The sequence below is a fragment of the Leptosomus discolor genome, chromosome 2 (assembly GCF_034619465.1).
Source record: "Leptosomus discolor isolate bLepDis1 chromosome 2, bLepDis1.hap2, whole genome shotgun sequence".
NCBI classification, from domain to species: domain Eukaryota; kingdom Metazoa; phylum Chordata; class Aves; order Leptosomiformes; family Leptosomidae; genus Leptosomus; species Leptosomus discolor.
In genome coordinates this window covers 88,737,175-88,765,109 of record NC_141392.1, presented here as the reverse complement: position 1 = coordinate 88,765,109, position 27,935 = coordinate 88,737,175, and the positions used below count along the sequence as shown (strand labels likewise).

Here is a 27,935-nt window from a genome sequence, read left to right as displayed (position 1 = left end):
AGCTTTTGCAGAAGAAGCATCTCCACTGCACCTAGTAATCCTGAAGTATAGTCACTATAATCCATGTCCTGCAAATGTGACCTATAGGGGGTATAAAGCACTCTACTGCCTCAAGTTCAACATTCATATCAGACATTACATGCCATTCGGGAGTCTTGCAGGATCCTTCATAAACAGTTAAGTTAAACTAGCAAAGAAAAAGCTTTTTATTCAGCTCATTACTGCTGTCCACTATAATGAAGCATGAAACATGGAAAATGTGTATCTTGTGCCAAGGAGCCAGCTACCACAAATGAGAGCCCAGCAAAAGAGTTAATTAACCATGTAATATTTGTATTATCCACATAAAAGGATGATAATAAGGATCAAAACCAGAAAAATCTCACATCCCAGCTAACTCACAGTTGGCTGCAAAGACTTAAAAAAATCATTATGCTTTTATTCCTAATTGCTATATCTTTCTCTGATGTTCAACCCTGTCCTAGAAGCATGCATTTATTACAGCATTTCCAAGAAACATTGATATGCTTGAAATCACGTCAACTGTTACATTACCAGGAAAGCTGAGGTTAGCTGCACAGTAGAGACATGTGGAAGTCCTAAGCAGGGCTTAATGACTTCAAGAAGTGCTGAACAAGCAGATCCAGGAACTTCCATACTGCCTCACATTTACACACAGCGAGTCAGATGTTTAACAAGTGCAATTAATACTCTACATCGGTGCTAAAAAATTCACAACATACTTAAGTGCCAGACTCCAGAACACTGGAAGTCACTTACCTCTGCAACTTTAAGAAACTCTGATACTCTGGTCATTCGAGTAAGAAACCGTTTGTAGATTTCAAGAGCATCTTTACATTGTCCCTTTTTCATTTCAAAAAATTTCTCTAGAGAAATAATTTGGCAAATTTCAGTTAAGATATCTTACATTAGGTCTCCATTCATCAGCAACTCCAGTTTCCAGGAAAATCCCGTTTCAAGAATATTGCACTCCATTAACATTTTCCTACTCGGACACTAATCTAGTGGCATTTTTAGTCCTTAGTAGAATTAAGAAGCTGGGCTTGCTGAGCTGCTAAACAATTATACAGACCAGAAAATTGCACCCCAACTGGACATAGCATTGTGTGTGATGTAAACCAGTTTTTTAAAGATAAAAAGTAAGCAGGTGAAGTAGCTACCAAACTTAAAATTCAAAGTAATTAAGGATACCTATATATTAATGTCCTCTCCCAAGTTGTCTTCACTCCAAGGAATAGTACTTTTTCCACTTGAGTAGGTCTCTAAAGTTGGTTTGTGTCCATTATCAAGCACAACTGTCACATATTTCAACCTGAACTTACACTTTTAAGTAGCAGTAGACAGCAAAATCTCAATATCTAACACATTTGCATCTGCTCCATAAGCTTCCCATGCCTATCGTTTCAGTTAAAACACCTGGGACTTTTATGAAACCACCAGAAAGCATTGCAACATGAATACAAAAAAAAAAAAATTGTTTGAGCTTCACAGCTCAGGAACATATTTTGCCTGTTCAGTTTCTGTAACCTCTCTGTTTCTTCCCATTCTAGTTGTAGGCAGAATTTTACGTCAGTCATGCTGGCCAAGCAATCTCATTTTTCAGCTGTCTGTATAGACCAGCTGAAGTGCTCACAAGTTTGGATAGCTGAAGCTCATTTTCTACAGGGTCAGTTATGTTTCCTGCAGTTTAGGGCAGCTCTTGGTTTTAGACTTCATAACAAAGACTTTTGCAGGGACAGGTTAACGTGTGTTATGCTGGTGATCATGCCAAGCTGCCTGAGCTTCAGAATGCGTTCACAGCCTCCTATAGACTTTGTAGGCTGACAGTAGGTAGGGTTCTGGAGGAGATCCAGCTTTGCCAGTCATGCTTTCAGACAGATCAGGAATGTTATTCAGGAGTGTATTACTTCATATAAGGCTATCACATAGCATATATAAGAGAAGAACCTGGGCATCTTAAAAATGCAATCAAATAGCAAAAGTTGCTTTTCTAACCTTGCAGGACATATTACGGGAGCTCACACAGCACTGTACATTTCTTTAGGCACACAAATCTCACCATCTTTAAGTAGACTTCTGCACAATTTTAAGGGCATATGAAAATCCAGTCTCAGATGAACACTAATGTAAGCGGTTATGGCTTAAAGTGTTCTCTCACTTCAGAACAGAATAGTCAAGAAAAATGTATTAAGTTTTAAAGAAATTTAAGTAAAAACAAAAAAAAACAGAACACTGAAGCAGATCTGAAACTAATTTTTCAGTTGCTCATGGTATGTGAGATACAGACACCAGGTTACTTACCTAGTAAGTTAATAACCCCATCATTGTAGCAAGCAAAAAGTTTGATAAGATCTTTAAAGAGAAGCATGAACGCAGCATTTATGACACCATTTGTCAGCTCATTTGGATGAACCTACAAATAAAATACCAGTTATTTACAATAGATGTATTGAATGCAATCAAGTTTTAGCTTGCACCAGGTATCTGACGCTGTTATAGACAGAATCAAGCACTGAATACAAGCTTTCACACAAAGAAACCAAGCAAAAGCTGTTTCTGTTTCAGTTAGCAGATCAAGCACTGTTTTTTTTCACAACTCCAAAACAATCCACTACAGCAGAGGAGTATCCCCATCAACAGTAAACATCTTAGTCTTGACTCATCCACCTATCCCAAAGAGGGGGAAGGCAGAGATGCTATTAACAAAGTTTTAATGAAACTGGACAAAAGATGTCAGCTCACAGCAGAGCTGAACAAAACCTTAGTAGTCTATAGGTAATACAGTGGGGCTAAAGATGTCAAGATCCTTCCAGTTCTCACATTAAGTTGGGCAGAAAATAAATGCTTATTTATTAAAAGATCCCTGCCTTCCGTCTGCGAGCATGTCTTTCTGCCCACCAAGAACAGAACTTCAAGGTGGATTCCTTCAAAGATCTCTTTACAATGTTACACTGTACCTCCTACAACAACTGACTCCTGCTTTTATCCTTAAGGCAGATAAATAATCCCACCAACATTCATAACCTTATTACATCATAAATATATTGTAGACACTTATTTCTACGAATGGTCTAGCTTAAAGTTTATCCAACCCATTTTACAGTTGAAAACCTGATGAAAGTATTGAGGAGGCCAGACAATATACATGTGATATTTTAAATGGCTTTTTCTCTCCCCCAAATAAGAATGACAAGAGACAGAAAAACAATTCTTCAGTCTCCTTGCTTTGTCCATTTCTTCCACTCACTGATGAATCTCCCAGCTCCAAGTCCACATTCCTCAAGAGCTCTCATTTCCCATGCTGTTCCCCTACCCTCTCTACACAAAAAAAAAAAGTAGAATCTGCACATTTTGTACACATAGGAAAGGGCCATCCTTCACCTCACTACCTCAGCAGGCTATGGAAAAGGGGATCTTTTGTCCACAAAACGTGATAATCAGTAAAGCATTACCTACAAGGTGAAATGTTTTAATTACAATGCAGCATTTATAAGTCACTGCCTAGTCTTAATTCTGGGTCACCTTCAATACATACATCAAATTCAAGTAGTGCATCAATTTGTTCCTGCAATATTGGCATACTCTTTAGAAGCTTTTCAGGAGCCATTGTTCTCATTACACCATCAGCCCTGCAAGAGAGAACACAGATTAGAAGCCATGGTGTTTCCTCTCTCCCCAAACTGATCTGTTGTCTAAATTTAAGCTTAAAACTGCTATAATCCATTTCAAACAGTTGGAGCACTATCTGATTCTCCCGCTTCCCACAACACCACAGGAGCTGTCATGGAAAATACTTCATCCAGCCACCCTCCCTGACAGCAGGTGAAGAAGGGTTTTGTATTAAGAGTGATGAATGCAAGAGATTGATCTCTTTATGGAAAGAGGACACTGACAGTTTAAATAACTTGACAGGAAATACTGTCAAAGAAGTACTTTGAGAACTGATAGTCTTTGTGCATTAACTTTTTGTTTGAGTAACTAAAGACAACTCATTGCTAAGAGTCCTTTTTAATGACGTGTCCATGGTCACTGAAGACAAAACACCTCCATAGATTGCTGGGGTTTTTCCCCATCACGTGCAACAATATATGCACGTCAATTCAGTGACAATTTAAATCAGGGCAATCTTTGCTTAGAGTTTCTTACCCTAGGACACTTTCCTCAGTATTCCTGGGTACTAACTGATTCCATTCTCCTTCTTAACACTTCCATTGACTTTGACCTGCCTTATCAGTCCTGAACTATTACTCCAATAGGATCACACAGCAGTCATGGATGTTTAGCGTTCCTTAATTGCAGCCCATGGTCGTATAGCAGTCTTCATGCACACCCATTTTTATCTCTGAATATCACAGATCAGCACAACCACTATGTATTGCCCCATTCTGGACGCGGACAGGTATAGCAACTCCTCTCTGGAATTGCATACCACTATTCTTACTTATTTTATGCTATACTGCTAGGCAGCACCTTGTTTTGAGCACCAGAAATAACATGCATAGAAAGCCTTTCCAGGAACAGTTTATAACTGTTCGCTCATTGCCTCCTAAGAACTTCAGGTGTTCACTTCAGGTTTCCTTTGTAATCAGTCATCTTTCTGTAAGAAAGTGTCTGGAGTGTAAGAAATATCCTAAATATAGTTTCAGAGCATTTCCTTCTCCAAATCCTAAACACAGTCTCGCTGCAACACAATTTAATAAGAGTCAGATTTAACACGTAGCAGTAAAAGCTTCCAGTTCTGCAAGGCACCTTACTTTAGTCTTCAGTATTTGCCTTACTACCCACAGTTTTTCCTTTCCTCCTTGTGCAATTTTTAACCAATTATAAATACTTAAGAAATCCAACCATTTTAATCTTTCATTGTGGCCAAATAAAGAACATAAGAATGAAGTCCCTGAGACAATAAAATTAAGAGTAATTCTACAAACAAGATTTTCATGGGTCAGGCAACCCTATCATTTTACATATCTACAATTTGCTTACCCTTTCTTCACTCTTGCAAAGTCAAATGCCATTTGTCTGTAGGAAAATGCTTTTTCATTCAAGTACCTACTATAACGCCTTATAAAGGTGGACATGTCATAACCTGCAAAAAACAGTTACATGTTTTACACTTCATTTTCATGCCTGTTTGGAGGTACTTTAGTAAACGATAATATATGGTCAATAGATCCTAAGGTTATGTGATCTCTGTTGCACTATACAACTCCACATACAGAACAAGCATCACAAGACATCTTCCATCTTCTCAAGAAAAAGCAGTAGTGCTGCACCAAAACAATTTACCGCTATCCTCAGCTTCCAACACATTCATCCAATGCATCAGTGACATGGTTTGTGGGGAAACTGCTAGTGGCTCCTACACAGTTATGTGGTAACATTACTTAATGGCAATATTAGTTACCCCTCTACTAATGGGAAAAAATGCCAGTTTAACAAAAAGTTTATACTTAACTGGTACATGATGTCCAGGATAAAGATCAATTTCAAACACTCGTGCTATTTTACATATGTCAATCACTCCAGCTCTTACATGGACCTTCAAAATTCCCCTGACTAGGTTTACCAGAACAAAGACATTACGATGACATTCACAGACATTAGTGCCTTCTTTGAAGTGGTACATCAGAGATCTTCAAGGCACATGATACTGTACAAGCAGCCTCAAACCCCAGTGACCTTCAAGCCTATTAGACTTCTGAACAATTAGCGTTACAGTCTATCCTTCAGGTGTGTCTTACAAAGTTTCTTCCTTTAAGCTACAGAAATGTGTGCAGATGGCAAGTCATCCTCCTCTTCAATACAAGTCCCTTTTTGCTACTTTTGTTAAAATCCACACTCCTCAACTTAGTCATTGACTGTATTTTTCCTTAATATCTCTCAACATTAAGTATCTCTGCCAACTCAGGCTTAACACTACCAACTCTGATGCCTCATCATCTATGACACATTGTTGTATTATCTACGAAATAGCAATTTAAGTTTGTTTAAAGAAAGTGGCAAAGAACACAAAAGCATGTATTTAACAGAATTCATTGTTGCCAAATACCAGTATCTTTGAACATCCATAGCATGTTTTGCTTAGACAAACACAGTTTTAATATTTGTTTGGCTTTGTTCCTGACTTGTGTCACCATTTCTAAGATACTCAAGTCTTGGTGTCACATCTCCATACAGAGACGAGGTAACATGGCATTGCTTCGATCTTGCCCATTATTGTAGCATTCCTGTATTCTGCATACAGTCTACAAATATTCTGACAGCTGCAGAATTCTCTCTTCTCTAACAGAGGTATCATGAAATAAGCTTTTCCTCTTAAGTGAGGGAACAGGAAAACTTCCAGAGTCAAAGTAGAAAAGCAAACTTTATAAGCTTGAGAGAAGTCCTTAATTTCTGCCTAGACTCTTCTAAATTCACTACTCAAATCAAAACCAGCTAGTTCTTTTGGTGCCTCCTCCCCAACAATTAAACACTTAATAGACAATCCCTAAAAAGCACTGTGTCTCCAAGCAACCAAATTACCAGTTAAGACTGAGTAAAAACCAAAAAACTAAATGGAAAGTTATCCATTTCATCCTTAACTCCCATAACAGTCAAGGAGCTAGCTGACCCGGTCCTGATTTCAACCAGCACTTTCTAAGAGAGTTGTACAGTTCCATCTTTTGAGTTAAAAATTTTCCAGGAACTGACAAACATTGTATTGAAGTTGTCCAGCAGCTCACTTGAGCTCCTGTATTCATAAAATACTTATAAAAACATGCTACTGGAGCCTTTTTATATTATTTACATCTTATGAATGAAGCAGCAAATTAACAATAGTATGTTATTGTATATCTGAAGGGGGGCTACAGGAAGGACAGGGAGGGACTTTTTACAAGGGCCTGCAGTGACAGGATGAGGGGTAACGGTTGGAAGCTGGGAGAGGGCAGGTTTAGACTAGGTACAAGGAGGAAGTTCTTCACCCTGAAGGTGGTGAGACACTGGAACAGGTTGCCTAAGGAAGTTGCGGATGCTCCATCCCTGGAAGTGTTCGAGGCCAGGTTGGATGGAGCCTTGAGCCACCTGGTCTAGTGGGAGGTGTCCCTGCCATGGCAGGAGGGCTGGAACTGGATGATCTTTAAGGTCCCTTCCAACCCAAACCATTCTATGATTCTTTGATATTCAGAATCTTATTAAGATTATAAATATGAGTAGGCTTACCATGAGATCCACTTTTGTCCAGAAAATTGCTGAGATTGAACAATGTGTTTCTAGATGCCAGGTACTGAATAAATCTCTGCAAAATAAAGTTATTTTCTTATCACAGTCCGTATCTGAAGGCTTTGTACCTCCTAGCAGGAAGATTACCAGTCTAGTTCCAGCACACATAACTGAAAACCCAGATTTTTGTCTTAGCCTGCAATACCTTCCTCAAAACTTTTTTCATCCATTCAGATTAATTACATTTAGCCTGACTTTCTACTAAATATCCTACTGTATACACAAAAAATAGATTCTGTGCAAAATACAAACCAGATTGTGGAAGAAGCAATAAAAATGCTTAATTCTCAAAGAGATCTGAGGAAGCACGAGATTTATCTGCTTACAAAGCAGCACATCCAGGCTAGTCCCAGACTTTTCAATCCAGCAGCCCCCAGTTTCAGCCAAGTTGAGGGCCTGTTTTAAAAACAGGCAGGCCCCACATCAAGTACATGGACTAACAGCCTGAAACAGTTACAGAAAGCAAATAGGAATATCAGCCAAAACTTAGAATGGAAAAACAGGACAGGAGTAAAAATTTACACTGTGACACTAGAAAAGTTCATTGCATGAAAACACTTTATATACAGCCAGGGAGGAATTGTTTCGCAGTCATACTAAAGCTCTTTAAGTATGCTTTTTGTTTTTAAACAGACATACCAGTCTATACAGGTCAATAAAAAGCAAGGGCAAGGAAAACGCAATCCAAAAGGCTATCAAGTTGAATTTAGAGCTCTAGGAAGATTTTAACACTCATCCAGAGAAGGCAGCTATTTGGACAGCATTATACATGTGCCAGAACATCAACTTTGGCTACAGACAAGAAGTCCCAGGTAGCCTTTAATACTGCGTAGCTGTTTTCAGAGCGCACATAAATTGTCAACATCCTGGAACAGGCTGCTGATTGCTCTTATGCAACAGTTTTGTAAATGAAGAGACATGACTGGCATGCCTCCAACTATGTTGTTAAAGGTAAGTTTGCGTCTCATCAAGAGCCATTCTTGCCCTTTGTTCTCAGGTCCTTACTGGTTCAGAAGAGATGCCTTTGCACTACTAATTTTTTTGGCTTGGAGTCTGCTCAGTGCCAGTGCAGTCTCAAGAGAAAGCTGATCACACTTACCTCATTGCCATGAACCATTAGATGATGTGTGGTAACTAAGGCTTTGAATACAACCACCCAGCTACTATTTGTTGCTCGTTCAAAAAGCGTATCAGCCATCTGAGGAATATTCACATTTGTTTCATTAGTTGCTTGGATCAAGTCTGTAAGAGAGAGAAAAGGAAGGTGTTAGGTGCTACAAATGAGATGAGAGTCTGGAGCGTAGCCAAGCTCTCAGACCACCAGGCTGCAGGCCATGGTTGTGACAAACAGCAAGTTTGGTACTTACATTGTACATTGAAATAAAACAAAACCCCAAAACCTGAGATTATATTCGTACATGCTGACAGCAACACTGGTCTGACTCTTTCATCCCCCAGTACTAGCCTTCCAACAATTCCGTCCTCAGCTATGTTCCAGCCTTTCTCCATCTTCATCCCAAATGAAGTTAGGGTGTGCAACATCACATAACTTTACCGCTTGCACATTTAAGTTAATTGTGGCAGTTCATTACCTCCAGGTTAGAAGAATAAGTATTACTGAATTCTTCACTTACAGGTAATACATCAAGCACACTGAACTCAGTCACATCAGCAAAAAGAGGTATCACCAGAAACAGATACTCTAGACATCTCAGAGGTTAGAGTTCCATCAGCATGCTACAGCATACCTCCTAGAGTCTCTACAGACCTAGACATCAGAAGAGTGCATTTAGGCACGCATTAAGACCTCTTCAACAGTAGGAAAGAGGGCAAGGATAGACATTAGTTCATACTGAAGAATAGTAGTCTTCTGCAAGCAACTGCACCTTACCCAGAAGAAATAAGACATTAGACTGTCTTAGGGAACAAGCTTTGTTCCAAAATACAGCTTTGTGTCACGTGCATTAGGAAACTGTAGACTTGCACAGGAGTGTACATGAAATTAAGATAAGTACTTACATCTCAAACTGTACGGCAACAAGCTTTCCCCTAGCATCTATATCCCACATCTACTGATAGGATCTTTGATTTACTACATCATGTATTACCTACAGATTCTTACTAAGCAGCCAATAACGACCTTCTACAAGCTATTACCTATTTTTGAGACACAGTTGGAACCTGCATGCTGCAACTGCTTGACCAAAACCCATACGATGCCAGACACAGCCCTAGCAAGACTGCAGAAGACAACTTCATGGAACACAGAGCAGAGAATACAGACCTAACTGTAGGGCTGAGGCTTAAAGTTTGAAGACCTAAGTAGAAAAAGTTAAAAATTAAAAAGTTTAACTACTAGACTAAGTATTATCTGTGTTACTAATAAAAATACTCATCTTTTACTTTCCCCAAGGACAGTAATCGTTGTTAATGATTTTTCCATGTATTTCTTCCCACCTACACACCCCCCACCAGACTGGAAATGTTCACCCAGCCACTCATGTCATTCAGTGATTACAGATTATTCTACCCTAGAAGCAGACAGGCTATTCCGTGACTGATCCTTGCACACCTAAACTACATGAGTCTGCTGTAAACATTCTATAGGAGTTCAGTTCACCTGGGCAGCAGGGTCACCACTTTGCAGACTTGCTTTCCCTCCCCAACACAACCCCATATAATGGAGGGCATTAATGCTGCTAAGAAAGGAAAGTCAAGGTTCAGACTGCTGTGAAACTACTGATTCTGCCTCTGCAGGGCAGGAAAAGTCCAGAGGACAGGTCTGTCTAAACAGACGATGACTCGCATCAGCTATTGAGAACCACCTGGTATGTTCAGAAACCCACACTGCTGTACCAGAAGCATTCAGAAGTTGAGTAAATTTTACATTTTTTTAATTGACAGCAAGTGGTTTTTTACAGGTTTTTTACTTCTGTTAAACAGACTCATTTAAGATACAAGAAATCTACAGCTCAGTCAGAAGCTTGTGGAAACTGCAGTGCTTGTGTTTAAAATTGTCTTTCCTATGGCCAAAAAGCTGCAAGTTGTCTTCAGTTTCAGGTCAGTAGAACAATTTTCCATAATGAGACAGAAGACAAAAATTCTGTGATCTGTTCACCTAACTTGACTTTAAAATGTTTATTGTCGTGGTGATTTTTGTTTTGGCTGTGGGTGTTGGGTTTTTTTGGAGAACACCTTCTGAAATGTAAAGTTAACTTTTATAACTTCAGTAATACTACCCTTGAAGGAGGCAGTTCTGCAAAGTATTACAGTAGTAAAGCCATGCTATTGAATGACAGCAGTTCAAGCTCACAGAGCTCCAACAATTCTCCTTGATCTTGCACAAAGAGGCCAATAATCTGTACTGCTGATTAATGCATTATGGAAGACAGTGGTTTGTAAAAGCCTAGAAGCAAGTCACAAGTGGCTTGCTCACCATTTACCCGGTTCAGAGGTTTTACTGCTGATGACAGTATTTGTCCTTAGCATAAGGAAACATGCATCAAATTTGCAAGCTTTCAGTCTGAAGTTTCAGTACATAGCTCACTATGGAAAAGGGGTGCTATAAATCATGTATTCTGTCCGTGGATGTTAGATAATGACAGCTCAGAGGAGTCCACCCACAGCAATATTGGCAACGGAGGCTACAAGGCACTACTCCTATACACTGCCATAGCACTGCTTCTAAAGTCACTCCGTCATTTCTGCCTCCTCTCCAAAATGCTGGAGGGTACAGCATCTCAGTCTGCAGCTCTGAGTGTTTTAGGACACGAGTAATTATAGTGTGCTGAGTGGAGAGGTATGATTAAATTTAAGCCTACTAATTTCAGTGCACAAAAAAGAATTAAACCACACAAAGATTTTACTCATCATCTGAGGGGGGGAAAAAAGGAGACGGGGGGGTTAATTCTTGCAGTGCTGTTTCACATTAGGTCATGCCAAAGTTCCTAGGTTTCTTTCCCCAATACCATAGAGCCTTAGCTTAATCAGCAATCATCAGCGTCTAGAGCAATTCACAAGCATGGTTAACTTGAACCAATTCTGAACAGCAAGGTTTGGTGGCTAAGCTAAACTTTAAAATAAGACTTGGTGAAATTAATTTGTCTTCAGTGTGGTAGGGAAGAAGAAGCACAAGGAAAAAGAAAATGCATACAAGAGAAAAATAAAATATAGAAACCACATTTTCAAGGTATGTATTCAGATATTGACTGGTGGAACAGAAGCTTAGTTTTCAAAAGAGACCACGAAGTTCAGTCTTTCAAGCAAGCCACAGGTGGACGTGTTAATACAAAATAGCTAATATTAAGAAGTATCAGATGAAGAACAGCCCGTCAGAAGCCATATGAAGCAAGCTTACAAAGTCGATTCCATTTGGGGTACACACAAGTAGGACAAACAAGGATTAAAAGGTACCTTCCTGACGAAGTTTCTGCTCTGCAGGCATCCATGTCAAGTACACTGACAGCTAATCCCCAAACACAGAAATTGAGCTCGAATACAAATTCCAAGCAGAGTAAGAAATCAGGAATTGTACAGCAGTAGCAGCAAGTGCTTTCATCGCAGCTTTCACAGAAATAAAACAGCTGGAGAATGAAGACCTATACACCCTTCATTTGAATCCATTTGTTTTCTATGGGACTAAATTATAATTGCCAAATCACAGTACATGATTTCTCCTATTTCCTCTCTTCACATTTTGGGATCTGTTATTTTGAATACTTATTCAGCACAGAGATCCTTGTTTAAATTATAATTTGGACTTTGATATACTTCTCCTAGTTAAGTTTTGAGATGCAAAACCAATGCACGCAGGAAAAAAAAAATGGTTGTAAATTCTTTGACACCATGACTTAAATCTCAACACCAGTCTTTAAACGCTTTGACTAGCCAACTTTTTGACCCCATCTTAAGACATTCGCAACTTAATTAGGGAAGAGAAGCAAAAAGGTAGAGTCTGATTAGCACCTTCATTAAAAAAAGGCAAACCTGACAAACTGAGGAAGACCAGTAGAGGGTTCAGTGAGGAAGACTGAAATTAGGACACCTTAGCTCTTCATGACCTTTTAAAGAGATCAGTAAAAGATGTGACTAGTTTTGGTGTTTGTTAAACTCATAGGGCAAAAAACAGAACAGCAAAAAAGTTTCAAAGTCTTCAGAATTTCAGATTTCTTCAGTCTCATTAAAAACTAGTTCCTGGTTTAGGGATTTTTTTTTTTTTTTTTATTTTTTAATCAGAGAGATTATACAATATTTTAAAGAATCTCTTATTCCTTTACCTTTTCAGGTTGTATTCTGGATCTGGGCAGGGTTTTCTTCCTGGTTTGTTGTGGGGTTTTGGTGTTGTTTTTTTTTAAAGTCAGTTCTTTAATGAACAGACCTGGGATTCCCCAGTTCAGAGTTAATTATTCACAATTTATATTTCAGTATGCAGAAAAACAGCAGCAGAGCACAAGACCTCTCTGTTCAGAGGGATATTGGTGCCAACTTAAGAGCAGCTGTCATTCCAGGCTGAATTAACATGCGAGCTGCCTCAGCATCTGAGCTGTGTCATACACTCAGTTCCTAAACTTTGCCAAATCTCACTGACAGTAACCCCCTTACAGACCTTCCTCACTATTGTGTCGGAACACTACAATAGGTGTGGGTTTTTTCCTTGCTTATATTTAAATATACTTATTTAAATAATTGTTAAGTTTTTATATTTAATTTTATTTAAATATTTAAATAATGCCTTGAACGTATAGAAAAGGAAATGCGGGATTGTTACAAATCCAGGCTACTCAAGAACAAAGAAGTGGCTTAAAGGAAGAGTTTACAAGCCCCAACCAAAAAAAGTTAAATAGGCAAGTAACAGTACAAGTTCTCCCTTGCAAGACACAGAACTGTATCAGGAAGGTACTACATCATTGTGCTAACCAATGCAAGAGCTGAACTTCCAGGTCTACGGAAGACTGATCACAAAACAGTACTGAAAGGCAGAACAAAGTTACCAGTTCCTGCTTATACTATAACTGCTCATGAGAACATTAGATGATTTTGATGTTGTTGGCTTTGACTAGCAAGCAAATTCCACAGATAAATTTCAAACTCTTGTTTGTGGGGTTAAGGTTTACCATCTACTCTTTTCACCTCCAGCTTGCCCCGTCTCCACAAACACGCATCATCATCCGGATTGTAATAACCTCCCCAAGCAGAGCAGCAATTCGTGCTGTCTCCTCCTTCCTCCCCAAAACTCTGCCTTGAGTTACTACATCTCCTCTTGACCCCAGCAAGCCTACCCTTTATCCAAGCCCAGCATCTTCCAGATCTTGCCTATGCACTTTCATGCCTACGCGAACTCAACAAACCTAAACACAATCTTCCACAGAGCACATGCTCTCCACGTGCTACACTTTCCCAGTAATGCAGCTACAGTCCTTGTGACTACAAATAACTAGGGGGACTGCCACCTCCTCTCTCCAGCCTTACTCATAGACCTTCTTCCCGAACATATCTCAGACTCTTGCAAGGACAAATATCTGCTGCAGACCCTGAAGTCTGAGAGGTCATGGCAGTCAGTCTTTGAACCGCTCAGCTGCATCCCACACCAAGACAACCTTTTATATACAATGTCTTCCTCTCTGCCTACTCATAGGCATACTCATACTACCCACAGTATTAAGTGTTTTGCAGAAGAGAAAAAGAGTTTCTTCTTCCCTATCAATCACATGAAGAGTCTGCAGAGAGACAGGGAAGAAGACTTTGAGTACCAGCAAATTTCTCTTGGAGCTTCCTCCAATTTCTCAAACTGAGAGTTTAATTAGCCTTAGAAACGTCTTATTATCACACTACTCCATTTTAAATACAACAGCGCACCACTTATTTTGAAAACAAAGCTGAAAATCTACTACCCATATACATAGCGGGATTTTATTCCAATACACTTTCATACAGTTTGCACCCCTCCTTCCCCACCAAATCAAGGCACGATATTTGGCTTTAAGTCATCTGCAAAAAACCACCCCAGCTCATTAGCAGTTTTAAACAAGTTACATTTGATTTGTGTCCCTTTTAGTCCTTATTGATTTATACATATTGCTTTTCCTCCTGAGAGGTTCAAGTGCAGCTCTCTTGGAAAGGGGAAAAGAAAAGCCAACCATCAGGTGGTCCTCTACTGGATCTGAAAGGGTGTAACCAAGGCAGCTGTCTCCCTAAATACTAATAATGGGAAAAAGTGTGACTACACAAGAGTTAAAAATTCTTGCCATAAAGCAACTCCTTCAAGTTCCGTGAGCTACAAATACTTTTTACTCAAAAGAAAAATTCCCAGAATTTATAGCTCCATTGCCTCTGGGGGAGAATAATGTGCATTACCTTTAGTATTTACATTGGAGTTCTCTCCTTGAGAGCAGTACAACTGAAGAATGACATTCAAGCCAGCTGCAGAAGCTTAAGTTCAAGCAGCAGTCATTGGGGTTTCAAGTATGGTCTTTAAGACTGCTAATTAATTAGTGATTAATATATTTTATGGATGAAGTCCGAGACCTTACTGACACCCATGATCCAACTATTCAGAAGAATAAAAGCTTCAATTTTACTCAGGAATTAAGTATCTCAAACAATAGAGCTGTCACACAGAAAATGGGCTACACAAACTCCCTAGCACAAACATACTAAGGAAAGCAGCTTTTTAGCCTCACATACATGAAGCCAGACCACTGAGCAAAGGGAAAAAGGCCCCATGGTCAAAAATCCTGCCTAGTTTCTTCCCAACCACAGCTACTGCAGCTTCCTCAAGCAGTGTCGCTATAGGAAAAGCCATAGTTACTAGGCATGGAATCTTTCCCCTGTCCAAAGCAATAAGAAGCTCAGTCTTGAACCTCATTTGTACAGAATTCAGTCACTTTGAATTTATCTCAGGCAAGAATACAAGCTTAGCAAATTGGGGGAAAGAAGAGAAATCACTGCTCTAATGATCCCTTCCTATCACCCACAGACTCCGTTCCAGACCCCCTCTCCACCCAAATCCTGCTCCACAACTAGCTCAACAGCAATGTGTATTTTTCTGCTCAAAGACAAGAATTGATCACTTCTGCTTACGTCAATATGAAACATCAAGTAATTCTGGAGCTAAATGTGCCACTTCTCTATTTTACTGACTTACTGCAAATAGCTGAGCCACAAATGAACATTGTACTACCTTTTTTGCACAGCTCTCAATTGTTCAAGATATACAAAATGCCATTTGCATTTGGTGGACACCAACAGATGGTTATAATGTTCAAATATAAAAGCAACTGTCATGAAAAAATGCTATTCCCCATCCTATTGTAATATGGCATCTCAGATGCCAAACTCTAGGGGAGGAATGGACATGGAAAAAACCCTAGTAACATTACAGGTAGCATTTGTGTTAAGCATTTGACCAATAACTTTGCATGAAAAAGGAACTTCTATCCTGCGTGGCAAATCTCAGACCTCATTCTACAAGCCATTTCCTTCAGCAGTTCAAACCTGGAAGCCTTAACCAAAATACTCATTAATTTAGAGAAGAAATATGAAACTGCTGCCACCAGCCAATCTTCTGCCAAGGTTTCAATACATTTATTCAATTTCCTCTAAAGGGTAGAATTGTTCTCTCCATCCATGCAAGCACAAAACCAACAGTTCTGTTGCATCCTAGGTCTTGCTGCAAACAACAGAACAAGTCTAAAGGTGGCATATTGTTGCACGATTATTGCTTAGAAGGACAGAAGTCAGTAAGATCTAGTTAATTGACTACTATAATTGGCTACCAGGATTCCAGCTGTAGCCTGTGATTATCCGTCCATGAGGGTGAATAACCCCTAACATTACCTGTTGGTTATATCAGCTCGTAACTCGTATCATTTGGCTGTTCACTGGACTATCAGTAACAGGATCAACTGTGACTTTTATCTTGAACAGCACTAGAAAAGTAAGGATTTCATGTTTGCCACAGCAGCATAGGGTCATTTACTGTAATCTCTGCACTAGACTGTTTTCTAATCAGCCTTTACATCTTGGACTGATCTTACACTCCAACCACATCTGGCAGAAAATGGTCATCAACTGAGGCATGGTATATGAGCTACTCGAGTTGCCATGCTGCTGTCATTTTTATTCTGAGAAGCATCAAGCCTGGTTAGTGCTTTTCACCCCCAAATGATCTACTTTCCTTAGAAAAACATTTGTTTTTCAATAAACTTGTAGAAGTGAAGCTGTCACTAGCCTACCAACTCTGCCTAGAACAGCAATTTATAATCCACTACAAATCTGAGTGAGACTGAAACTATATTGGAAGCAGCCTGATGTTTCAGCTGCACTACTTAGCTGTAACACATTGGGAACACACAAAAAGCAGGGTGGGGATGAGACAATGTGCAAGCAGCTTCAGTGACATGTTAATTAGCTACAGCCTATAGGCTAGGAACAGGTCAGTGGAGTAGGCAGGTTCAGCAGCTGACACATCCAGCTTCCAACATCCAGACCACGGTCCATGTTTTTCCTACTTGCTCAGTGGGATTCTTCTGAGAGTCCAGCTATTCTGTCAGTGGATGCCACATGACAATGCAAATTCAGCAGGGTCAGCCTGAAAAATAACCAAACAAGGCCAGAGAGCCCATGCACTCTGTCAAGCTGAAAAGCCACCAGAAGCTTAGCATGGGTTGAAATTCTTAACTGGGAATGAAATGCTCACAACTATGCAGACAGTCCTTTTGAAAACACAGATGTATGTGTAGGAAAAAGAAACGAAGTGTAATGCGAACCTGTCCATACAGTCGGCACAACAGTACGATCTCCTAGAGGCACACTAAAACAGTTGCAACTAAACAGTGAGTACTTTATAATATGGGTGCAGTCATTTAAATCTATTTTGTATTATATCTATGTATCTACAAGCAACAGAGAGACCATAAGAGCTCCTAAAACCAGACACTGCCTCATATGTGAATGCTGTGCCTAAAGTTTTTTGTTTGTTTGTTGGGTTTTGTTTGTTTGTTGGGGTTTTTGTTTTGGTTTGGTTTTTTGTTTGGTTTTGTTGTTGTTGTTGTTGTTTTTTTTAACAAATTGACTGATGTCCTTCACAATTAGACAGAGCTTTACTTTCTCCTTGCTAAAAAGAAAAAATTGAATATGAAACCAAACATTAAATTCCTTTATGTTCATTCCCCCCCTCTAAATGAGAATCCTTTGCTTCTGCCACATAGACAGGTGAGTTTAAGTCTCAGAAGTTTTGAAAAACCTAACATCAACTACCAGCAGACTTTTCAACATGAGCCTGCAGCCTCTCCTACACTGCAGATTTCTTGATGTTGAAAAAAAAAAAATCTGTTAAATTCAACAGAACATCCACCTGAGAGATGGAAGATGCAGTTAGGTCTACCAACATTTTAAAAAAATCTGACAGTAGCAAGTTGCTATCTAACAGTTCAAAGTCACCAATGCCTGTGGAAGATGTGTTTGCCACTGGCAGTGGAAGTCTCCTGTCAAGCTACTGATGAGCAGGGAAGTTGGAATCCATCACACAGTCTCACATCCAGGCAAAGCTTCACGCAGAGTCAGATCTATAGACCAGAACACGCAGAAGTGTCGAACTCCTAAGCACAATATGGAGGTGAGTTTTGAAAGGTAGTTTCTCATAATACAGCCTAAGCAATTTCTAGCTTCCTGACAAACAAGAGAAAGTTCTTTAAACTCACATAGCAAACTGCCTGTTAATACTCTTGCCATTCACAAATAACAGAGCAATTTGAAGTTTAAATCAAGCTTAGCAAAACTAGAATGACTCTACACGGCTTAGAATGAAAGATCAGATCAGAAAGTCACAGGAAAGGTTCACATATGAAAATAGTGTTCTATTGCAGATGCCAGTAACGAAACACTCATCATAAAATGTACATGTTTTCAAAACACTGGCACACTATGTATGCTGACTTCCTTTGGCTTGCTGCCCCTTAGCAGAATGTACATTCTCCTACAAATAGGTTTACATGAAGTTATAAAACTTATGATTAAGAGCTACAGGCGCAATAACCATACTTTGTATTCCAGAGTCACGTAACAAGATCCAAACCCAAGTCTCCATTTGAAAAGTTTAGGTTCTAAAACTCCAGGGTTGCTAAAGAACTGATGCAATGACATGTTAAAGCTTTCATCTATATTTGACCTCTGCACAATGAGAAACAGCAGCCTTCAGAGCCAGGAAACAGGCCAGCTGGCTTCCTCCTTTCGTGCAAGTCCCACACTCTCTGAAATGAGAAGTGAAAGGAAGAGTCGTTTTAAAAACAGTTTGAACTCCCACTTAAGTGCATCTATGTGGGTTCTTCAGTTACATGTAAAGATGTATGCTCTAGCTAGTGCAGTCCCACAACTGTGGCAAGATAACTGATCACTGCCTTATTTTGAGGGCTTTCCTCTAAGCTTGTAAACTTGCATACATTTTAAGAATGTGGGCGACAAGTCAGAATGTTTTATTCATGCTTTGAGCAGTCGTATCTTTCTCTCACTTCTATGGAGGACCATTTTAGAACACTCTGTAAACTATCAGAGAGACTTAAGAGATATAACAAAACTATGCCAGAGGCACTAGGAGCTTGCCAGGCTCTGCAGGCTAACTGCTGACCATCTGCTATGGCAGCACCCGCTGCCATTGTGTCATCCATGCTCGTGCCAAGCCAAGAGTCAGTTCAAAGTGATCGACTATGCTGTCAGTAGTCAAACCACAGTCTTGTCCCACCTCTTTAGGACAAAGTTTAAGACACTTTCTTGAAAAGGCATATTCTTTGGTCCTTTAAATATATGATAGAACAATCTTAGTTCAAGTAGACATCAAACTCTCTGATCTACCCTTAACTGGTGTTTCACATCTCAGCCATAACCTAGTCTCTCAAATACCTAGAAACAACTAGCAAAGAACATTGGGGTTTTTTTTCATTACTTCAAGAAAGTAAAGCCACCTTGGCAAACACACATGGCTCAACCGTTCTGTTGGAGCTCTTGTGGCCCAACTACAACAGAGGAGTTCCTGCCAACCTGCTTTCTACCTGTGGTAATTTTGCATATTTGCATGTGACAAAGAAAAGAGTTGACTGCCACAAGTCAGACCGAAGCTGCAGACACATCCTGTCAGCAACCTGCAGTACTCAGTACATGAGAGGCAGGGTGTGCTCTCCTGGTGGCCTTCAAGCATGATCATGCCTATGTACCTGCAAAATCTCCTCTACAGGAAGTATCATAACACATGTGAGCTTTATCAATAGCTAGAAAAAACAGACTCTAGGAAAGGCAATCAACTGACACACTGCCTCAGCTCAAACGGCCAGAGTACAGATTACATAAATGCACAACATTAGCATGACACCAGGTCTTTTCAGCATCCAATTCCCTTCATTTAACTAAGTTGAGATACAGATATAATCTAAAACAAAGCATGAGATTGCATTATCCTGGGCAGGGAAGAGGAACAGAAGAGTATTTAGAGTCGGTTTGCCTGGAAGTCGGCAGTAACATTGCACTGCCATTTCCTATACACTGCCTACAACTAAGCTGCAAACCTCAGACACTCAGTGGAGGCACCACTTACCAGCAGCCTAGAAAACACTGTTCTAGCATTCCACCTACATTCACAGTGACATTTCAAGGCTGATGTCCAATACCATTTCTGGCGCTAATCCAGATTGCTGGTATATTCCCTCTCCTAGTGGACTACAACTCTCAACTGCTTCGGCAAATGTGTTTCACAACCTGAAGAGAAGAATTTTTTTATGAGTACAAGCAACTTACTGGCTACCAGCTGTGACTGCTAATATATCTCTGAACCCACCCTTGCAAAACTTGTTTTGTATTGATTTCCAGTGTCTTCAAGCAGCTTTGTAGAAGTAAACACAATCAAAATAGCAAGATTAAAAGTATTAAAAACAGTTTAAGGGTCTAGCATGCAGTTTGCAAGACTCCAGAAAAGCAGACTTAACTATACTCCAAAGTGACAAGCTAGCCTCTTCCAAGTATTCTGATTGCCTTCTAGCAACAGCCAACATCTGGTTTATTCAGGTTTTATTTAAGCCACCAAGCTCTCATCCAAGCAAAACTTTGGCCAGTAGGAAAATCAAGCAACCGTGCTGAGTCTGATGGGGTGCGATACTCTAGTATCAACTTACCAATGAAGCTTCACACTGCAATCTTGCTGGTACTGCTGACTCAGGGGAACCAAAGCACTGCTGCAAATCCCATGCTACAGATCACTGCCTGCAAAGCTACTAGGAAGGCTTTTTTTATCATTACATTTAGTCTGAGTTCAGGGTTCAGACTCATGCTAGATGACCCGTTCTTTCAACACACTAGATGTCCTCTGCTGATATTCAGACCCTGATTTCCTGGCTTGCTTTATTCTTCGTTTTTCAGTTTTCATGGTATTTGAAACCCCTCCTTCCAAGCCAGGCAGAATATTGTTCCTAATCTGCATGCTGTGTGGTGAAGTTTGGAAATTTGTTTTATTACGCTCATTGGTGACACCTGTATTTCCTCTAGGCACACACCACAAATTGTGCTTTTCCACCCTTACCCACATCCTGATCTGTGCCTAGAAAAGAAGCTCCAAAAAAGTAAAAAAGTAACCAGGCATGTTAACTTAATGATACCATTTGGTACCACTGACTCATCTTTAGACTATAGTAAGGCTAGGGGAACGGATATCATGTCATCCCTCCCGCCCCCCCCAATTTTTCCCCACCTCCAGAAACACTGGAGCCAGCTCCTTCAGCAATATCTTATGTCCACAGCTGACTAAGGAAGGTCTCTCCCTTTCTTTTCTTCGTGGATAGAGGGGTACATTGGGTGCACATGGCAAGGTTTTGATAGCAGGGGAGGATGGTGCAGCTGTGACCTCTGAGAACAGGGGTCTCTTCCACAGGCTGCAGGTGATACCTCCTGCTTCACCTCTGACCTTGGTGTTCCCTCTGCCATTTCCCGTTTTTTCCCTCCCTCCTCTGCATGCCCAGTGTTTTCATGCATGGAGCACACCCTGGTCTCTTCTCAGAGGCCACCCCTGCAGCCAACACCTTGCCATGGACACCCAGTATCGGGGGGGCGGGAAGGTAAGTAGGGTAGGAAGAGCAAAGTACTCTCGAGTATCTTGAACATAGGCAGATAAATACTAGAAGCAGGTGTCCCTCTGCTATATTACCATTGCTTCAGAAGTGAGGACTAAGAGGGCAGCAAGTTCTCCTCTTTGGCTACCAATTTCTCAACCCAGCAAGAAGCAGGGAAGACAAATAGCATCCAAAATGTTCTATATGTCCTTCAGAGTTATCCTGATTGTTGTCTACTTCTAAGCATTTCATAGGGCACAGGCACAGAAGCATGGACCAACCACACCAACAGAGCAGACTTCACAGAATTCCTCACTAGTGGGACAGGCCCAAGTAAGAAGATGGAGAGTTTAAGAGCCAGGCTGGGAAATCAGAGGCACAGACCGAATCAAACCACAGGAAATCAAACTGCAGATATATTTTTTTGTTTGTTTAAAAAAAGTTCAATTGCTGCCACCCAGGATCTAAGGGAGTAACACTATGAGACTACTATGAAACATTTTCAACTACTAAATAGAAGCAATTAGAACTATGGACTGGTCACTGTCATACTGACCATCTCATGAACAAGAAGCCTCAAAGACAGACACAGCTACTCCATTAGCAAGGTCTACTAATGGAAGTCGGTACAGCAGAATAACCTGACTTGTCCCAGAATATGTCACTCATTACCTTGACGAAGCATGTTTAACAGGAGGATCTTAATGACTACTGAAAACAGACTAAGAATACATGCCTTCAGTTGAGGAAAAGACAAGGGGAGGGAGGGTAGGACTAGTCAATCTAGCTTTATCAAGTTACACTGTTGGGATGAAAGAAAGTTTAGTATTACACTGTCTATCCACTCCTCTGTTGCCTCATCCTCCCTTGCCTTTCCTTAGGCATTGTACCGTAAGACGACTTAAACGCAGAACAGTTGATGCACAACATCAAGTGATCCTGCCCATGTTTCAACCTCTGTATCTTAACATGAATTCAAACTTCTACCCAGCTTCAAACATATTTTGAAAAATTATTAGTTAGTTAAATCTTAGGTTAATTAAAAGTGCAGCCTTCTCTTGGCACCTTAAAAGAGTAAGGGGTCGGGGGAAGGGGCGGGGGGGGGGTTGGGGTGTGAAAGTTAATGCCATTGAAATACTGAGGATCAACTGATCCAAAAAGCCACCTTATTGGCTCCCCTTACACATGACAGATATTTCTACTCCGATTCAGTGATATACACACCTCCAAATGAAGTGAGTCTTCAATGCTGTTTTGGCAAAGGACATGGGAGGACCCCAAAGAAACAGAGAGCTATTCAACATACAAACTGATGACAAGTCCCTACACACACACCAAAAAAATAAATGTGCTAATCTAATATCCATTGACGATTTAAAGAAGAATTGCTTGCTTAGATTTTTTTTTCTTTTCAGGTGTGAACGAGATTCATCGGGGTGACAAGGAGGACCTGACAATTTAGAATACACCCCAGCTGTGACTACAAAAACCAAGACACCGTATTACAGCTGATCTTCAACGCTAACTTTTAAACAAAGTCAGTTCTCTCATACATGAGAACTGCAACAAATTACTGCAATACAAGATACAGTGAGACATACAAATGTAATTTCGTCAGTGAAGTGTGAAGGATTAAGCCCAGTTTGTACAGGGACTTTGTTCCTGGCAATTTTCTTAAAGGTACTTCCACAGCCATAAAGCCAAAGGGTCACCTGGACTGCAGAGCAATGCAGTACCTGTACATCTGCGCTACTCCTGCTAGGAAAGGGCCTCAAGTGCCAACAGACTTGGAAAACTCCCCAAATCACTTCAACAGCAAACAACAACTGAAATACACATCCAAGTTAACCTTTACAGTCACTGAAGTCTGGTGACTCAAGACAGCTCCACTGACCCCCCACTTCTCCCAAAACACAGACACAAACATATTCCTCAGGAACAAGACAGGTTTTTAAGACCAACCTGTGGGATCTAGCAATTTTATCTTCACTGAGCCTAGGAAAAAAGCTTAACCCACTGTGCTTTTCGTCAACAGCCACTTCTGTTTCATCACTAGTGATTCAAACTTGTTAGGTTATCCCCATCCTTTGCAGAAGAAAGGCAAAACACTGCAGGAATAAAATTGTCAGTATAAGCAAAACACTGATCTCAGCCCTGCAGTTCAGTTACCAGCATGAATTAAACTATAAATTTCCTTTTAGAGCCTTCGTTTGCCAGGCACACACACATATGCAAAATCAAGACTTGGGATGGAAAGATGTTACTACAAATACATGTCATCTCCACAGCCACAGAAAATCCAGCCCTGATCTTCACCTGCTTTGTTTCCTCATTTCATGAAATCTCCTAGCTCAGGCCTCCAGAAAGGCCTTCTACCTTACAAGAATGATTTTGAAGAAGTAAGGAGGCACCACATGGTCTTTTTAGACTACACACTCCAGAACTTCCTCCTACTGCTAAACAATTCACTCTAAATAAGTCAAGGAAAACCCCAACCATTTTGATCATTTTCAGAAACGGGAACTTTTTACAACCAACTGCAGACAAAATAACCTCATTGGCTTCCAATTCACTTCCTAAATGAAAACTTGACAGTCTGTGTCTGAGTGACATCCTTTATAAAAGGAGCTAAGTTCCGATCTACCTATTTTCCCTCATCTGTTGTGTGTTTTAACATTTGAAACTCAAGTTATTTCCCTTCTTCAAAGCTTCTCCCTGTTGATACCATCAGTCACCCCCATTTGAGGCTGGAAGCGGCCTTTTGCTTGCCCCACACAATTAAACCCTCAGTGAAGCCTTTCAGAACAATTCTATGCTATGTACTAGGATTGCCATTCCACTTCAGTTACCACAGCTTATATATACACTCAACGTAGCCCACATATTCACTACTCTGCAATGGCCCTTCTCACTGCAGCAAAATCGAGATGGTAATCCCCACTTCTTCATGGGAATGCTTTCCTCATTTGCTGTATCTAATCATAATTTGTTTATAACAACATGGTTAGCTGAGGGAGACGAATCTGTATCATTCTGGTGACTTTAAGATGACAACAGTTTGGTAAGTCCAAAAGGGCCAGAACTGTAACACGCCAACTGCAATGGCTTGCCCCAAGCCGTCAGAGCATCCTAGATTTACATTCCTTCTCTCCCCACAGGGACTTGGGAAACACATTTAATGCCATCTGGCACTACTTCCAGCAGTTGCTGGAAACCCACTAGTAGGAGAGCTGAAATTCAAGAAAATGGTAAATCCAATTAATGAGTTTACAATAGCAACCTAATCATACTTCAGTACTTCTTTACTTGACAAGCCTGTGCCACACCCAGAGTCCATGCCAAAGGACAGCCACTATGCAGCAACCACATTAAAGCCTGTATTTGAAAGCTATGCAAGTACATAAAACCACACAAAGGTAAATGCTTAGCAGCTCAGCTTTTGTTCACAGAAGACACTCATGCCCCTCTCCTTTCCTCACACACATGCACTCATATCCAAATCATGCTTTTTATTCAACAGAGCAATCTCCCCCTAAGTAGTACTCACTAAAAAATCCTAAACTGAACAAGAAAAAAAGAAAAGAAAAAAAAAAAAATCAACCCACACCTGGTCACCTACCTTTCTATAACTGTCTGGAACTAGTATCTTCTGCAGAAAACTTAAGAGGATAGGCATCATTATGTCCCATCCTCACAGGACTACTTAACCCATGCTCAATAGCTGATCTCTGCATTTAATTTACAAAGCTCAGTTGCTAAGCAGGGCAATGGAAGATAGGTTGTGTGACATGACACCTGGTCACTAAGACACTAAATAAAATTATTGAGTTCCCTAAGGACAGAGAACCCCCACACCAATACTAGAATTACAGCTCTTTAAGAGCATCACTCCATCGCTCTCTGGTAGCTGGTGTTTTAATTGTCTAAATCCTTCACACCTTGGCTCAAAACTTATTTTAAGGCATTGGCAAGTTTTACCTTTCATTCCTTTCTCCACATCTTCAAATGCTGCTTATCTAACTTGAAATGCAGTCAGCTACGTGGCTCAGATCTATCTCCACCTAGTAGAACCTCCTGCATGCATGGGGACATTGCTCTTTCAGAGGATGAACTTGTAATTTACTCTCTCATTACAATATATAAAGCCCATTTTAACACTTGTTCTCAAGATATATGTCAGAGTTCAAGGAATTGCCTATTAATTCATAGCTATGAGGAGATGCCTTAGGTTTAAGGGCCTGAGAAGATTTTTTTCTTTGAAAACATGAACTTCATCTTCATTTATAGTCCACAATTTTGAATATGTGTATCTCCCACCAACAAGAGTCTGTCTTTAATGATACCAGATAGTTAAACTCTCAACTGTTATATACAGCTTGGAAAATAGAAGGAAAACAAACAAACAAAAACCACAGGGATATGTCTTCCCAGGAAATGACCATTTCTCTTCCTCTTGTGTGTCCTACATGCAGGTGGGTATGAAATTACATGGAATGCTACCGGCTTCAGTCTCCCCCATGCACATTTTTTGAAGTAGTAATATTAGCACCAATATCCAAACACAGTCCCTTTCCAGACCTTAATATAGTACTGGTAAATTATTTCAACCTCACTTTAATCCTGCATATTCCAGATAGACAGTAATTTTATTTTTATACATACATGCATGTATACGTGTGTATATATATATACACACACAGACATACAGCATGCTTTTAAATACATAAACTATGCTTTTTTTTTTTTAAGCTAAAGCTTCTAGTTACAGATACAGTAGGACAGTCCAGACACAACGTATAGATTAAGAGCTGACAGCTACCAAACAGCAACATAGGAGACAACAATAACCAAGATGATTTCTTAAAATATACAAGAAAACAGAAGAGAATATATGATATCCAGATCACTGATCTATTTAAACAATGGTTTAGACTCAAGTCAGTCTTCAATCAATGCTGCTTACATCAGCATCTCTTAGACACATACAAGAGTATTTAGATATACCGGAAGACCAGCATGCTGTCTGCCACTTTAAGGGTTAGCTTAGAACTGAAATCTGGAATTCTTTTCCAGAAGTAATACTACCTCCTTTTAAGAAACACACAACCATCAGAATAGTACTTACGTACACCTGCACCAGCATTACTTAGTAATGGCCAGCAGCCAAGAGACTGCTTGGTATAAAATCTGCCGATCTTCTATTTTAAAGTATTTCTTACCGTGTCCAAAAAAAAAAAAAAAAAAGGGAAAAACACTTAATTTCAGGCATTAAAACCTGCTATTGATCTACTGAGTTCAATGCTGGACAGAGTTAATACTGGTAAACAAGGCCAACTAACATCACGCAATTAAAATTCTTTCACCATTCTACTCCTTGGTGTCTCCAAGCAGGGACTGACAGTTGAGTAGGTTGAACAGAAATAAAATTGTCAAGACAAAACATCACTAACTCATTGTTTTTTAAGAAACGTTTTGACTGCAACCTTGTTTCATGCATTAACTAGCTAATGCCAATCCAGCATAGACCATAAATCCATGAGACAAAGCTACCAGCCCTCTTCAATAAAACATGATGCAAACTATTGGACAGCTCATGAAGTTGCCATCAGATATTTGGGACCTCAGCAACAGCCCTTAAACTCTCCAAAGACTGTCCCGATCTACAGCATAGTATTATCCAAGTGCTGTGCCATTTAAGCACGCCACCATCTAAACCTCTTCAGAATGCTGCTGTGGAGACGGCCACACTCCTACCAGTGTTTGGCCAGCTCCTGGCGTAGCATTTAAGTCTCTGCCTAGCTTAATCCTGACCAAGCAGGCAATGACAAGCGCGTGTCCATTTTGCTCTGTGTCCAATTCCCCCCCCGCCCTTTCCGAGCCCCTTCTCCACAAGGCACACTTTGCACTGCCTTTCTGACTAAAAGGCAAGAGGGTCATGAGGAAAAATTTAAAAAAAAAAAAAAAATATGGCCGAAAGAGCAGTATTATGCAATAAGAGAAGAAATGCAATAATAACTCATCCTCTCCTGGAGATTTCTCATAACCATTACGGTTTGCAAGCTGGATTACAGCAAGCGCGATGGCCAGCCGGCCCAAAGGCACAGTACAGAGCCCCGGGGGCAGCCTCCTCAGCCCCGGGCCTTCGCTGGGGAAACAAAAAAGGGATGCTCACAGTCCAGGTGCTTTTTCTTGGGCCCCATCACTTCATGCGTGGTGGCTTTGCAGACGGCTCTGGCTACGGCTGATCCCGTAACGCTGTACTGAGCAGCTGCGATGCGATCTGTCAGCGTCTGACCCGACATCTTCGGCTGCCGTGCCTGCTGCTGCCTGCTCTGCAGAGGCGGAAAACACGGGAGGGGAAGGGGAGATTCCGGGTTTATCGCCGAGGGGAGGCGGGGAGGGGGGGTGGGATGGGGATGAGGGGAAGCACGGCACAGCCACACGCACACGGACACACACAGCCACGCCACACGCACAATGGTCTTTCAGGCAGCCCGGCCCCTCCCGAGGCGCAGCCCCCCCGCCCCGTTGTGTAAGATTCTGCCTCACTGGAAGCCACCTGGGGCA

The 27,935-nt window shown here is 40.6% G+C and overlaps 1 protein-coding gene across 28 annotated transcripts in view; it reads right to left on the bottom strand.

The window, feature by feature from the left end:
- Positions 1-27,670, bottom strand: part of SNAP91 (synaptosome associated protein 91) — a 67,315-nt gene extending 39,645 nt beyond the window's left edge. For 27 of the 28 annotated variants that reach the window (XM_086461407.1, XM_086461412.1, XM_086461414.1 and 24 more), the window contains exons 1-7: positions 27,541-27,670; positions 8,381-8,523; positions 7,222-7,297; positions 5,005-5,107; positions 3,557-3,650; positions 2,323-2,434; positions 781-887 (exon numbers count right to left, since the gene is read on the bottom strand). In XM_086461407.1, coding sequence (XP_086317533.1) covers positions 781-887; positions 2,323-2,434; positions 3,557-3,650; positions 5,005-5,107; positions 7,222-7,297; positions 8,381-8,523; positions 27,541-27,670 — 765 coding nt within the window. Of the gene's footprint in view, positions 1-780; positions 888-2,322; positions 2,435-3,556; positions 3,651-5,004; positions 5,108-7,221; positions 7,298-8,380; positions 8,524-17,358; positions 17,389-27,540 lie in introns of those variants that run through there. The other variant, XM_086461430.1, reaches the window with a different exon arrangement.
- Between the last annotated feature and the right edge of the window lie 265 nt (positions 27,671-27,935).